Source organism: Convolutriloba macropyga, chromosome 11, assembly GCF_964194025.1.
Source record: "Convolutriloba macropyga chromosome 11, txConMacr16.3, whole genome shotgun sequence".
Taxonomy (NCBI): Eukaryota; Metazoa; Xenacoelomorpha; order Acoela; family Convolutidae; genus Convolutriloba; species Convolutriloba macropyga.
The window spans coordinates 13,589,078-13,605,549 of NC_134478.1; the positions used below are offsets into that span (position 1 = coordinate 13,589,078).

Below are 16,472 nucleotides of genomic sequence, written 5' to 3' on the forward strand. Positions count from 1 at the left end.
TCCAAAAACATGGTTTTAAACTTGAACAAACGCAATTTGGTTTCAAGGTCAAAGCAGAGAGAGCTGTTTTTGTTTGCTTTTATAGGATGAAAGTCGAGACTTGCTAATAAGGCTGCATTTTATGGTAATAGCAATATACAAAGCAGCTAACAGAAAATGAAAATGCAAAACTAATTTACTGCATTTCGCTTTTTCATGTTCGAATGGAGGAAAACCAAAGAGCTCAAAATGGCAAAAAGGGGGGGGGGGGGTAACAATTCGACGGAAAAAATGAATAGAATTTCTCAAATATTTTATTGAATGTATTCTGCCCCCCCCCCCATCATGTTCTTCCATGCCCCCCCCCCCCCCCCCCACGTTGTTAATTATGAGATGTTATACACGGCAATTATAGCACAGCAAAATGTAAAAAATAGAACATGAGCCACTGATGCGGGGGGGGGGGGGGGGGTGTAAAGTTGTAAGCCCATTTGTCCGCGGGGGTGGGGGGAGGCAAACACAAAAGCCGATTAGACGCAATGTTTTTTAAATACCTTTACCGTTAATAATATAAAGACATGCCCTTCTTTTGTTCTTAGTTTTTCTGGTAATCTTACTATAAAATGACAGTCTACTTTATATTCATAAAATGACAGAATAAAGAAACAGTGACTGCTTTTTACAATGTCATAAATAAGCTCCATACTTCTAAACCTGTCAAACTTGCAATGTCAAAATTTCACACTCTTTATGTTGCGTACTCTTTCTTTTCATCTAATTTGTTACCTAGCTGAGCTATGATGAATCTAGCTTAAAGCGCATGGCTTACTGACAGAATAAATCCATGTCGCCTTTTATTGCCCCCCCCCCTCCTGAAATGAGGAAAAACGTGTATTCAAGGCCAGCTTTTTTGGTCAGTCATTTCGACCTATTGACATTTTTGTAACCAAAAGATCAAAAGAACAACATGCATTGTTTTTTTTTTTCAAAAAAGAAAATCAGGAAACATTGCTTTGTTTGTAGGCTAATCATTATTTTCTTTTTTTTTTTTGGGGGGGGGGGGGGGGTGGTTGGAGCTCAAGTTTCACCCAGGTTGAGGTCCAGACCCAATTTGAGCATGATCATGCCCACTCGCACGCAAACCCGCGTGCTCCCCGACTGAAATTGCAGGGTTTCGACAGCGGTTCGAGCGCACAATAGTCTGGAACATGGTCTGATTTATGTCTGATCAGAGGTCTGGAAGGTCGGATCAGAGGTCACTTCGGTCTAGAAGATCCGATCACAAGCGGATTCGAGAGCACTTGAGTCTGATCAGAGGCCATGTAGAGCGCACTTTTGTGCAAATTGTTTCTGCATTTTATTCTGATGAGTTGGTGATAATGGCTCTGTCATGAGCCAAAAAAATTATCTGTTCTGACCAGAGACTCATTTGAAGTCCCTTGATTTCAATCAGAACAATCAGGACAAAAGAGTCTAACCACTAACAAGTGGCCAGTCCATTTATAAATAGGAATAGCAACTGTAGATTAAGATATTTCTCATAAATATTTGTCGAACACGGGAGGTGGGGGGGGGGGGGTGGGGGGGGGGGGGGGTGGCGCAAGAAAGTTGTCCTTTTTCATTTTTTAGTAATTTCTAGCAATTTTTATAGTTTCCTATATAGTTGTTTCTTGTGGCTATTGTATTGGTTGGAAGCTAAACTTTTGTTTCATTTTTTGAGGGGAAGGGGGAGGACTGAAATGTGAACATCTTCTTCATGTAAAAGCAAAAAAAGTTTCATAATGATAAATTATGGAAATTTCTAGATCTGAATGAATGAACTAACCGAAAGATTATCACTTGAACGGCCTCGAGAGCAACATTTTGTCAAAAAAATTGTTGCATTTAACTTCTTCTCGTGATAAATAGCTCTTTTCCTGTAACTTTCGTTGGTTTGTTGAGGAAGAATTATCAAAAAAACACTTGAGTTTGCATTTGAAAAGTTAGTATAAGTAAACAGCATAAATTGCGTTAGGTACTATAATTCGATTTTTTTTCAAATATCGAAATAACAGTAAACTTATTTATGAGCATTCAAATTTCAAAAAAATCTACAGAACATTTCCATAAAAAGCCTATCATACTTCTGTTGAAACAAGTTATCCTGAAAATGTACTGAGCTGTTAATTCGAGGTTCAATTTTTGATGCATATGATTCATTAAAACAGGATTTGATTGAAATCTGTGCAATAAAGTACCACCTATATTAAGGAATTTGTGATTTTTTTCTTATTCGCATTTTTTTATCTAAAAACGTTACATACTTTAATTGAGTGTTATAACCGATGAAGTTACATCAAAGTTAACAAACACAGGAAGTTTGGCTGAAAACAAGTGTTTGGGCTAGCTTCAGTGAGTACGGCAGAGTTTTCGATTTACAGTTTTACGGGTAATACTTCTTCTTTTTGTTTTAGATCAGATAGAACTTTTACGCTCCAAAGCGCACTTGCTACTTCGTACATAGTAACATGCTATATAACAACACATAAATTATAATTGGGGGCATAAAAATTATATACAAACTTTCATACTTCTTTCAATTGAAGCAATTTGCAACTGCCTAACTAGGTTGCTTCTCTAGCAAACAACAGTGAGATGTAATACTAGATAACATTACTTCATACGAGAATAATGAAAATTATAAAAAATATATTTGTGCATTCAGTACAGTAGTCTTTTTGGTTTCAAAAACAGTTTACAAAACATAGTTAAAAGTTTACACATTATTTCAACTGGAACTTTAGGCAGCGTAATTTTCAATACATTTTTAACTCAAAATTATGTAGCAATTTAATTAGCAAGTTACAGAATGTATGTTTCCCTGCACATTTTTTGTGCTTTTTGTTAAGTAAAGTTATTTTAGATTTTGAACATAGATTATTGGGAAGTTTTCTTCGTTTAATTCCTTTTTGGAAATTGGTTATGCCGAAAAAGAGATCAATTCAGTTTAACATTTTTTGAATGTTAAGACTATGCAGAAAGAAAAACATAGATTGTGCACAAATTGTACCAAATGTTCCTCGTGAAAAGATTTTTAACGCTAAGACTCATTACTATGAAAATTATCGATTGGTTTCTCAGGCATAAATTCCTTGAAAAGAAAAATAAATAAACCAGACTCCGAAACTTTTCAGTCGCATTTCGAATTTTTCGGAAATCATTTTCTAAAATTATTCGGAAGTTCTCAACACACTTAAAACAGTTGCAGACAAAATCGCGGGAATGGAGTTACTTAGCAAACGTCTAAAATTTTTCCTCAAAATTGTGAATTTCCGAGTTAAACCCGCAGTTTTAAAAAAAAATAGAAGTGAAAAAAATAGAATTTCTTATTATAGTCAGTTTTTGTAGAAATTTTGTCTCTTTTCAGCCAAACTTGCGCAAACAGAAGAACTTCTGAAAGGTCAAATTCAAAGAGCCGAAAAGGAATACCAGTCTCGCGAGAAACACGACCAGCGAATAATTGAAGACCTCAAAATTAAAGTAAAAAAAGACGCCAATGATTTCACTGACAAACTGGACAAACTAACCCAAGAACGGGACAACAACAAAATCAACTTCGAACGCGAAAAAGTCGAAGCAATTGACCAAAATCAAAAACAAATAGAAAATTTGACACAAAAGTTCAAAGCCGAAATTGACGAACTGAAATCTCAAAACGTGCGCGAAAAAGACGAAATAGTCGCGAATTTCAAGTCGGAAGAGAAACGACTAAACGATAAAAGGTCCGAGTTGGACAAAGACTTACGTAATATCCGAGAACAGTTACGTAAAACGTGCGAAGAGCGTGAACAATTTGAAAAACTTAAGCAAGTCGAATTTGACGGGTTGATGAATAATTACAAACTTTTACAAGAAGACCAGCAAAATGCTCTCAAAAGTTTTGACGATGTAACAAACGAGCTGAAAATTTCTCGCGACAAAGAAATGGAAAATATTAAAAGTGAATTTAGAACCGAAATGGACTTAATGGTCAAAGAACTTAAAGAGACAAAAACGAAAGCGAACGCCGATATTTTGGAGCTGGAACAGGCTAATCGAAATCTTGCTGAAAACATCGAAAACTTGAAACGTGAAACCGAAGTTTTCGGCAAGAAAAAAGACCAAGAGATAAAAGTTTTGACTGAAAACTATGATCGAAAAATTGCTAAGAATACGGCGGATTTTGAAGCAAATTCCAGCGTAAAAGCTGAAGAAATTGAAAAACTAAAGTCAAGTTTGCAAGATATGGAATCGAAATTTAAGCACGAAATTGAGGAATTGAATATTCAACGACAAAATCTTTTGAGCGAATTTGAGAAAGAGAAAAACGAATTAGTTGCAAGTTACGAACAAACTAGTTTTGAGCAAACGAAACAGTTTGAGGAACGAATTCGAATCACAAAAGACGAATTAAACTCGGAAATTTCCGAATGGAAAGATTCCTCATCGAAACGAGACGACAATATTCGGAATTTAAACCAGACGATCGAGGAACTAAAAATGGAACTGGCAAAACTGGAAAACAACGCCAAAAAGGAACTGGAATATCTCGGGCTTTTGAAGGACAAAGAAATAAGTGAACTTAATAACGATATCACTACAAAGAATGCTCAAATAGACGAAATTGAAGCCAAACATGCGTCTCAATTGGACGAATTGCAAGACAAGCATAAAGATGAAATGCTCGAATTAATGACGGAATATCAGCGATTTAAAACTGATAGCGAATCAAAAATTTCGGCTTTAAACCAACAATTCAGTTTCGATATTTTGGGCAAAAGCAACGAAATTTCTGATCTTTCGGCTAAATTTGACGTTCTGCATAAAGAACAGGATCAGCTAATTCAAGAGTACGAGAGCAAAATTGTTTTGCTGAAAGATGAGCAGGAAAAAGCTGAACAAAGTTTGAAAAATCAACATTTGATGGAAATCAAAGCGAAAGACGAAAACATCGAAAGTTTGAACGTGAATATCGAATTTTTGCACCAGGAACAACAAAAAGAACAGGAAAAATTCAGACAAGTTTTGTTAGGGTACAAAGATTATTTCACTGAAATGAAAGTTGAAATGGACAAATTTATTCAAGAAATGAGTGAAAAACACGACGATGAAAAACGCAAGTTGAACGAAAGTATCGAAAGTCTTCACCAGGAAAAAATCAAAATCACGGAGGAATGGAAAACAATGGAAAAGGAAATGACGACAAAACATTTTAATGAAGTTAAAAGTTTGAAAGATGCCCATTTTGAGACAACAAAAGCTTTAGACGAGGAACTACGAGCTACGCAAGAGGCTTTGAAAGACATGACTTTGCAACGCGACATGCAAATTGACGAAAATAAAAATAACCAGGTACGGATTAAAAAGTTAGAACAAGATTACAAAAAACTAACCGACGACACAAACAAACAAGTTGACCAAATGACGCAAGACTTGCTCAAACTTCAAGCTGAGAAAAAGGCTGAATTTGAAGAGCTGCAAAAACAGTTAACGGCGCTGCAAGATGCTAAAAATGCTATGGAATTGGCTAAGGACAAACTTTTCCACGAAACTAAGGAAAATTTGGAAACACAGCTAAGAAACTTGAAGCAAGATTTGGAGGCGAAAATTACGAAGCAAAGTCAAGACAAGCAAGATTTGAACTTGAAACTCGAAGAATTAAACCAGCGTTTTACAGCAACGGTCGAAGAAAAAGACGCAATTCTTAGCCAAACTAGAATCGAAATGACCGAAAATTACGAAGCTAAAATTGTCAAAGCCCGGAAAGACTTAGAAGCAATTATAAACGACAAAGCTAAATCGATAACCGAAATGATCGAAAAATTTGAACAGCAGCGGAAAGAATTCGACATGAGCGCCAAAAACCAGAAATCGGAATTTCAGAAAATTCTGGCGGAACGAGACCAGTTTATTAACAGGTTGAAAGACGAACATTCTCAATCTGTGAAAGAGTTTGAAGAACATTGTGAAATGTACAAAACGAACGCGGAGGCGAAAGTGAAAGAATTGAACAGTACTAAAAAGAGCTGTAAAGATACTGTCAGTCAGAAAGATGGCGAAATTGAGCGGTTCTTAATGGAGGTTAGATTTTTCTTTATTGTTTCTTTTTTAAATCGTTTTCTCAAACGAATAAACAATAATGGCACTTTTGCGAATTTAACGTAAAATTTTTGGCGTCTTTCTCTCATAGCCCCCTCCCCTTTTACAAAACTATAGCCCCCCATTTCGGCAGTGTGGGGTGGGGGGGGGGGGGGGGGGGGGTGCACGTTTTAAGATATGACCAGTAAATTGGGGGGCTTTAGATTCAATCTTAGTTCATGGAGGAAAAGGAATAATTAGTCCCGGTTATTTTAACAGGTTACGGATGTGCGTGAGAAGTTGTCAGCGAGCGAGGCAACGGCAGCGATGGCCGATACCAGAGCTGAAGAGGTCAAGAATATAGAGGGCATTCTAGTTACCAAGTCAGATGAGATTGCAGGACTCAACACTAAAGTCAACACCCTCAGCGAAAATGAAAAGGTATCCTAGTTGATAGCCTATTTAATTATTTGTCATTATTTGCCATATTACTGTTTTTAGTAAGTACAAGAAATTAACCCTGAATTTTTCTTTCTATTCCTAACGCAATTTTTTTAAGTCCTATCTGTCTGTTATGCATTTGAGTTCAAAGTTTTTATTCAACTGTCAGTTTCACGTTTGTTATTTTTGTGCCGATTGAATTTGACATTATTATCGATAACGTTTTTTTTTTCATGGAAAATTTTCTAAATATTTTTTCCCATTGTTTTTCAATTGTTTTCTGGTTTTAGACGATTTTTTTGTAATCCAGAATGAAAATAAGATTCTTTTAAGTCGATTCTGTATTTTTGGTAATAATCGGGTAATTTGCATATTGAAAAAACTAAATTAAAAACCTTTTTCAATTAAATAATTATAGAAGTTCAGATCCGTTTTTTGTAAGTTATTTTCCCTGATCTGAATAGAAAAAACCAACTATGGCTTGGTTTTTTAAGACGTACTTTAGCAAATTTGGAAGATTTAGATAAAAAATAATTAAAAATAAAATTTTGTAGCACTCGTTTTTGGATTTGCTATTATTTTTTTTAGATAAGTCTATTTAAAAATTCTTCATTGACACTGACATTTGTGCAGAATTCCGTTTTTTAACTACTAGGTATGTTCTGCTTTGTTTAATTTGCTGATTTTCAACTGTATGCATCAACAGTCTGCATAGAAAACAATGCAGGAGCTCATTGTTTCTGCTGTCAATTTAAATAAACTAACAAAAAGATTTGTAAAGTTATACAATAAAACTCATCAGTACATAAAATTTTTTTCACTTGGTTTGAGATTCAAAAAATTGATTACGACTTTGTTATAATGAAACAGATGCAATGAGCGGCTGATGCGGTATATAATGATCTACCAAACAATGTTTCAGTTTTATTTTTTGTTTTAAAACTGAAAAATAATCTGTGCCTGGAAAAAATGTCTTAAATATAGCATACATAAATGTTTTTAACTCTTCTTTTTATGTACTGATGAGTGTTCAATTAACTTGTGAAAACTTTAAAATTTTTTAAAGCTCTTTTTTAAGTATGTCATTGATCTTAGAACAAAATTGGTGTTTGTTTGTTTTAATTTTGTGGTTAAATGTATTTTTTGTTGGTCTGTTTCGTCTACTGATCTACTTCGTCATATTATAAGTTTATTTGTCGGCAGCTAATTTTTCCGTTGTTCCGTTGTAGAGTAGTTACAAGAAGTTCCAAAACAATAAAAAAGATTTGAAATGAAAGTGATTAGATTACTAGTGAAATTTTAACGATTGGAACAGTTGGAACAACCAAAACTTTGTGAAACTAAAACTACCATTCAAGATACATCTTTAGGAAATGTTGGAACTTAGTTTTAGTTGATATTGGGCACAGAGTGCATGGAAAACTATTTCTCAAGTGACATTTTTCTGAAAATCTTTTAGAAACTCAACTTTGATCTTTAGATCAGAGCCACAGTGAGATTCAACTGTCTTAAAAACCTGCACTACAAACTACTTCGAAACTATCAGATGTGTGGATTATCAGTAGTATATAATACCTACGTAAAGAAAGGGGGGGTTATCATTCGACTCTTAACCATAGGATAATAGGTAGTGGCGGTTAAGTGGGAATAGGCTAGGCGGGATAAAATCTTTCCGCCTGCTGTTTATTGCCGTTTGGATTGTTCTATTCCGCCGTTCTTGCTAGTTCTTTCTGGTCGTTTGAATTTAACGCTACATGTAAAAAGTAGTCTCATTACCCTAATAGAGGGGAGGAGCTTATTATGTGATATGTAGACGTGTGATTAAGTGGTTTTGGTCAATTGTTAGCAAAAATTGATCATTATTGGGAGAATGTGTGCATAGAACAAATGGCAACTATAGCAACGCTTGATTTGAAAAGTATTCACGAAACTTACAAGGAAATCGAAAAAGAATATTCACAATACGGTGAATGATTTTTATACTTTTTAGCTACTTGTTTGCATTTGGATCCGGATCTTGATTTGGATATTGCGTTGAAGTTGCGGCCGTACGGAGGTTTGATTGGTATTGATAATTCTTCGTTAGACAAATATTTCAAAAATTTAAAAATTTTGAGATTACATGCCATACTCCACGACGCTTCCGGTTTTGTTTATGAATATAGTGAAAAGGGTCCAGGCTATTCTTACGTATTACCTTGTTCAGTGACAAATGAGTACCTTGATCATGTGACTGGAATTGCTTTGTGTTTATACGTAAAATCTTTCAAAAATAGTTTATTCAATTTGCTAGAATGTTGAAATCCGGAGCAGTTGTTCTTGATTTTGAAGGCTTTCGAAGTAAAAAATCTGGATTTATAATAAAAGAACTTGCGGTATCTACCGAAAATTACAACGATATAATTTCGTTTTTACCTCCAAAATCATTTAACATACTTTGTTCGAGTGAGCAAAGATCTTTCCTGTGGGTATCTAAATTCCTTCATGGTCTCTCGTGGGAGACAGGAGAGTACCCTTATCATTATTTGCAACAGATTTTTCAAAGTATAGTTCTTCGATTTCCCTTTTCTGATTTTTATGCAAAAGGATTAGAAAAAACGGAAACTTTACGACAGCTGTTACAGAGGAACGTTATCAACTTGGAAACTTTGTTCTGCCCAAAAATTGAACACTTGAAGTTGTATCGGGAGACACCGGTTTGTAAATTACATGCATTGAGTTGCCCAAAACGACAGAGAACCAAGCATTGTGCCAATAAGAAGGCAAAACTCTTTTACCAGTGGCTGACGAATGAATCGTCGGTTAGAGAAACCAGCTCCGTCTCTACTACAAGTGAATTTGTCTCCAAATTTGACAGTTTACAGTTGCATAACGCCTGAAAATCAGTTAACGGTTACTCTTATCAAGGAAGAAAAAATTGACACAAGAGGCCAACCAGTTTTGAGAAAACAGCAGATTGTGTGTGCTGGTGCTGAAATAGAAGCTTTCAAGAAGTATTTTTCTCTACTGGAGTACTTTCAATTGTACCATGTCTTTACAAGAGAAAATGAAAAGGTTGAAACTAACCCCTTTACCTACGCCCAAGCGTGCAGTTCCAGTTCTGATGTCTCTGGACGATGAGACTCTTCCCGATGACATCAAGCAGCTGATTAAAGAGAACAATGTAGAGTCAATTGTTTTTAGAGATAAACAAGATTCGATGAATGCAAACTATACAATCACTTACAAACAAGGAGACGAAGACTCTGGATATATTTCTTATGAATATTTTATAGCTAAATAATTATGTAAAAATTCCTGGAAAGCAATTCATTTTTTTGAACAATTTTATTTCACAATGAGTCAAACCGAAGATCAATTAGATTCGGGTGGAGGCATAACGGACTTAGTTTTTGACGCCGAGCACCAAAAAAGACAATCTTGGAGGTTTTGCAATTCGAGATTGCCTCGATCAGAGGTTGTATACTTTACACAAATCATTATAATAATTTTTCTTATAAATGTATCTCTCACCAAGTTGGTTTTTTTCAGTCTTGACTGTGAAGAATCCACATTTTGGTTTTCACTTCTTTCTTGTACAGTTGGATACGCTCTTCCAAATCCAAAGTTATGAATAAAGTTATTTCTACCAATGACCGGTTGTTCATGGCTGTTTGCGGGCCGTCTTGCTGCGGGAAAACTGAGCTCATTTTCAAAATGTTATTAGTTGGCACATTTTTCCCAGAGTTTCAAACAATTTATTATTTTTATCAGCATGATCAGCCGAAATTCCAATCGTTAGAGAAGAAACTGAACATACATTTTAAAAAATTCTCCAATTTTGAGCTCATTTCAGAGTTAGAGAACTGCCTTCTTGTGTTCGATGATTCATGTGAAGAAATTTTTAATGACAAAGAATTTTCCAAATTAGCAACCGCAGGGCGACATGGAAACATCAGTGTAATTTATGTTAAACACAATTTGTTCCAGCAAAGCAGATGGTCCAGAACAATTGATCTAAACACAACACATATCATATTGTTCAAATCACCCCGTGACACACAACAGATTAGTTTTATTGGTCGACAGTTGAATAATGCACAATTTTTAAAAGAAAGCTATGAGCTCGCAACCAAAGAACCGTTTGGTCATTTATTAGTTGATTTGGATCCAAAAACATCAGACGTCTTGCGCTACTGTTCAAATATTGTTCCTCCAGGACCATCAATCTTTTATCTGCCATCAGCTACAGCCGTTATCACAAATTTGAGCGATGAGAGAGAAAGAAGTTTGTATGCTGGGGTGGCTGCTAGACATATCGGATACAAAACTAAAAGAGAAGATCGAGAGAGCTCCAAATAAATTCATTAAATTCCTTTGCGAATGTTTGCTCAACATTGTCAATGGTAATGTTCCAATAAGAAAAAGTGTTGTAGAAGGTTATGAAAAATCATTCAGAAAGCTATTGTCTAGACAAACAAGTTTGAAAAAAAGAGGCAACTTTTTGCTAGAGAAACAGATTTGGTCAAAATTGTTGGTTTCGCTTGTTATCGATATTTGACAAAATCATAATGCGCACCGAAGAATTCATTTTAATTCCAAAAAAAAAGTTTGTTTCACATCAACCGGTAAAAAAAGAAGTTTTGGACAATCCCCTTTATAAACAGAAAGCCGCACAGCTGTCTCTTTTGCAAAGAAACCAGTCCAACTCAATGGGAAAACCAGAGAAAGCATTTGAACCAGTTGAGACTGCAAACAAACTGATGATTGAAACAGCAGAAGAGGAGAAAACAGAACCCATGAGCGAAGACAGCGAGATTGAACCGGTAGTGAAAAAACAAAGAAAAAGCGACGATTCCACCTCTATAATGATAGAGCTAGAAGTTATGAATAAAAACCAAATCAAAAGATCAAAAATCATACTTGACTTGATTAACCAATCTGAAACAGTCACCATAGAGTCGAACGACGTTCTTCACGTTAATAAAGAAACACTGGGCATCAAAACTTCAACATTTCTGTACAATCTACAGCAACCAACTAAAAAAATTGACATTGAAAAATACTCAAAAATTTTATTTGCTCTTAATATCTCACCTCATCTTGTTGCAAATACACATGCCAAGCAAATCTTGGAAGCCTCGTCTGAAAGTGAACAAGAATTTTTCCCAAGTAGAGAACAACCCAGTCAACAAGAGTTCTCCTCTACTGGAGAACGACTCGGTGGCTCAAAACCAACCCGAAAAAAATATAAAGAAGAAACGGACCAAACGCCAGACAAAGAAGAGACCAGTCAGAAGATGTGGTCTTTCTTTTCCTGAAGTAAAAAAATTGGATCAGTTGTATTTAAAAGGACCAGCTTCGTATGGAAGCATAAAACGACTACAGACTCAAAGCAAGCTCCCTATAGGCAAAGTCCTGTCCTATTTGGAGACAAAGCCGTCTTTCACAAAGTACCGTTCAATTCGATTAAAATTTCCTAGGCTTAAAGTTTTTGTAAAAGACATTAACGAAATTTGGTCTCTAGGTTTGGCACACGTTGATAAATTAGCAAAGTATAACCGCAACATCAAGTATCTCCTACTAACGGTTGATTGTTTGTCAAGGTATTTACGAGTGAAACCATTAAAAACAAAGTACGCAACAGAAGCAGCTGAAGCATTCAAAAAGATGATCAAAAACAAACAGCCCGAAAAAGTATGGGTTGACGATGGCACAGAATTTCTGGGAGAATTCAAACAATTGTGCAACAAACGCGGAATTCAGTTATATAGTACTTTCAGTGAAAAAAAGTCAGCTTTTGCAGAGAGGAACATTAGATCTCTCAAAAAGATAATTCATCGGTATCTCTAAAAAAAGTGGACCTATAGCTACATTGACCAATTAGACCAATTTGTGAAAACAATCAATTCAAGAGTCAATCGAGTAACTAAAATTGCTCCCAACAAAGTTACAAAAAAAGATGTGCCACGACTAGTTTCATTGACAGTCCAAACAAGCTCAAATCAGAAGCCCAAGTTTTTCATTGGAGACTTTGTGAGAATAGTTAAAAAGATAAAGCATTCAGGAAAAGTTACAAGCAATCGTTCACAGACGAAGTCTTTGAAATAACGGGAATACCGACATTAAGCCCACCAACATACTCCTTAATCGACACAGACAAAGAACCAATTCAAGGAAAATTTTATCAACCAAAATTACAACTCTTCAGGCTCCCTCTCGTTGAAAATGTCCAACAACCGGTTTGAAGACGAGTTTACAGTTAACGTTGTTTCATCCGCTTCAATGGAAATGTTTGATTCAAACACACTTGCATCATTTCGAAATTTTTTTAATGACGAACTTCAACTTGCAGGTGATTGGAGAGTGGCGTTAAGTGAAATCATATTCCCAACAAAAATAGAAAACATAGTAAACGGAAATCTAATTGTGTACAACTTAAAGACTATGAAGATTCCCAAAAGATGTCTTCGGGAGCTAATGTTATTTCTAGACCTTATAGTGGACAACAATTTAGTTTTATGCCAGGAACCTTTGATACAGTGGCACAACTTCTTGCTACAATTAAGCGAACAAATGGACTGCCCAATTTTTCCTTCAGAGAGTTGAAGAGCTCTGGAAAATATGAAATTTTATTTGGCAAGTATGAGGGAATTACATTTCCCAGCGAGGAAATTCTGGGCATTATTGTATTTAAGGGTATTCCTGACGGTAATGGAGTACATATTGGGTACAAAATGATTCCCAATGCGAACAGGTTTATGAAAAGTGATGATACGAAAGCTTATTACGGGGAGTTCCCAGCTGATCTTTGTTCTGGAAAGCATCTAATTTTCATCTACACTAACATAATTGAAAATCAATACGTTGGTGACACTAAGGCTCCTCTTTTGCGAGTCATTGATTCAAAACAACGTCTGAAAAACGGTAGTGTTTGTGAGCTTGAGCCAACTCATCGGATAGTTTTTACAAATTTAGACTATAAGAAGCTCCTAACCAACACAATTCAATCGATTTCAATTGAACTGAGAACGGAAACAGGACAATTAGTTCCCTTTTCGGGAACTGGAAAAGTTATTCTAACACTACAATTCAAAAAATTTTCCTCCTAAAATGCATTCTTATTATGCGAATCAAGCAACGTCTTTGCCTCACTTGTCTGGACATTATCGTCAAAGAGGAAGTGGTTTTGGAGCCCTAGCTGCAGGCATTGGACGTGTTGCGCTGCCTTTAGCACGTCGTTTCATTTTGCCTACCGCGAAGCGTATCGGGAAAGAGCTTTTGAAACAAAGTGTTCCAGAGATTTTGGATGTAGTCGGAAGCAAAAAATCTCCTAAACAGGCGTTTAAAAATACAATCGCAAAAACTGTTAAAAAACAGACTGGGGGATCTCGACGAAAAACTTCACGTCGGAGGAAGTCAAGTCGAGTCAAGCCACAGAAAGCGATCAACAAACGCAAAAAAACCATTTCAACGCACAGAGCTGGATTTCGATGGAGGCCGGGCATTGTAGATAGTTTTTTGAGCAACTACTGGCATCTTGGCACTCGGTTTGAGATTGACATTTGTTTGTTTTGCAGAGCTGCTTTTCGATAAATTGTTGTGGTTAGCAAAAGCTGGCAGTCGTTTGCGCACTGACTGTGAATCGGTTTTTTCTCCCGAACCGTTGAATTCGATTGCCAATTTGAGTTTTGTAAAGACGTCTCCATTAGTCTACAAGTTTGGTGCAGTCCAAAACAAGAATTTGAAAGCTGTATAAACACAAGGCACAGGAAAGCTCTGATATCGTTTCACTGTTTCGTTTTCAAAAGTAGTTGTATCAATCAGAACGTGATATTGACTGTTTACTAAATTGCAAAATTCGGAATCAAAATGCGCACACACTGCATAAAAATTTCCAATAGAAAAGCTAGGGTTTTCTTCAAGAATGAGAAATTTGAACTGTTTCTGAAATTGTTTAAAGTAATTTGGAGAACGCCCAAACATCGCCTCAACCATCGTTGTTGGCAACTTCTTTTTGAATTTTTGGTTTCTTCGCTAGTGGTGGTTTTGTTGTTGACAGCTGGTCAGTCACTGAATTCTGTATTTTGCTAGCTGAGCTGACCAAATTTTCAAACTCTTCAAGAGTTAGAGAAATTCTCTGTTCAAACTCGTAATCGTCTGTTGCTTTTTTGAACAATTTCAGAAATACATATGTCCCTGTCCTTTCATAGGTTTTCAGCGTTGCTCTGATTAAGCGCTTATCAGTTTTGGAAATATCGAAATAACAATCTCCAAACTCTGTGTCTTTAGTGGACGTGAAAGGCATAGTGTGCAACTTGTTTTATTACTTTCAAGTGTTATAATGTGTAAAACTCCAACTCAATGGGGCGGCAAGTTGGGTTTAAACAAGTGTCGTCAAACTGCCTAATTAAATCCAAATGATTTGTGAATACAGGCTCAAGTACGCCTATGGCGTACTTGAGTCTGTCTGTTGTTCACATATTGCATAATTAATTTCAGCTGTGACCTTAGATAAGACAAAAAACATATGTGAACCTAGGTGTGTACTTGGACCAGCAGTGCACTGTACACTTTTTATTGGAATTATATGCGTACCATATGTTTTGAGAACACAAATGTGACCCACCCTGTGTGGGTATTTGAACAAGCAGTGCAGTGTACAATGTTTATTGATATTATATGCGGACCACATGTTTTGGTTCTATAGAGAAAACAGATGTGACCCTAGGTGTGTATTTGGACCAGCATTGCAGTGTACACTGTTTATTGGAATTATATGCGGACCATATGTTTATAACTTGGAACAGATGTGACCCTGGGTGTGTGATATAATTAAAAGCACAAGTGAACCTACAGCAGTAAGGAAATTCTGATAAGAATAAACATGCACCAGCGTACAATGAAATGCTAATAATAAAATACGTTCTGGATAAGAACTGAGTTAGTACACACTATAAAGTGTATCGACCCATGTATAATAACAAAATTTAGAGCATATATCAGAGCACATACACTACCAAAATTAAAACCATATTTGACCCCAGATATAATTTGTTGAATTACACGTTGTGCAATATTACTTTAAAAATAGTTATTCATTTTCTTTAAACCTTGCGTTCAGTGCACTTTGCTTTCTGTCAACAGTTCGTTACCAGACAAACACCTACCAACAGTCTTCTATCAAATTGGTTTTAATTTCTTTCTCAAAATTTGTACAAAAATTATGTCCGTTCAAATACTTGCTGGATCTGTAATTTCCTTGCAGCGAACATTGGTTTATCAGACAGTGTTCGAAAACTTTGTTGTGCTTATTCAACAGAAGAGACAAGGCGATGTTTGGCAAACTTACCAGCACTGCTTGATACCCAAGCTTTTCATTAACGCAATTGCTTCTTTACCAGAGAAGACAGAACCAGCAGATTGCAGTCTTATTACATCAGGAGGACATTTACCTCCAAAAACTTTGCCAACATTTCAACATCTTGGCATGGAGTCATTACCTGACGACGTTAAACGAATTTTGTTTCGTTACGATTGCGACTGTGTGCCTCTGTTTGAAAACCAGCTAGGGGTTTATCAGGCTTGCGAAAACTTAGCTGACATGTGGGGCATAAAGTCATCACCTTGCTCCCCAGAAAATCAATCGCAATTGGATTCAGCCAGCTTGCCAGTAGCACCAGCAGTTGATCCGAGTCCCAGTTTGACACCGACATCTAGTCCATCTCTCTTTGCGGGAATTCACAAGAACAATTCTACGGCTCTGTTCAGTGACAACCAGTTTGATACAACGTTACTGTCAGCTACACAATTTCAAACACCAGAACCAGCACGTGTTTTTGGTGTGACAGACACGCCAAAGATTTGCAATGCACCAAAGAAACGGCTACCCGAGAATACTTTAATGGACTTATTTGATTAACTTGAAAACTAAACTTAATGGATCACCACAAAACTCTTTTATATAGTGAGATGCT

At 36.1% G+C, this 16,472-nt stretch overlaps 1 protein-coding gene across 4 annotated transcripts in view; it reads left to right on the top strand.

The window, feature by feature from the left end:
- The window catches only part of LOC142349742 (uncharacterized), a 103,252-nt gene that overhangs the window by 67,977 nt on the left and 18,803 nt on the right, over positions 1 to 16,472 (top strand). For all 4 annotated transcript variants that reach the window (XM_075401484.1, XM_075401487.1, XM_075401488.1 and 1 more), the window contains exons 5-6: positions 3,386 to 6,078; positions 6,355 to 6,516. In XM_075401484.1, coding sequence (XP_075257599.1) covers positions 3,386 to 6,078; positions 6,355 to 6,516 — 2,855 coding nt within the window. The remainder of the gene's footprint in view (positions 1 to 3,385; positions 6,079 to 6,354; positions 6,517 to 16,472) is intronic.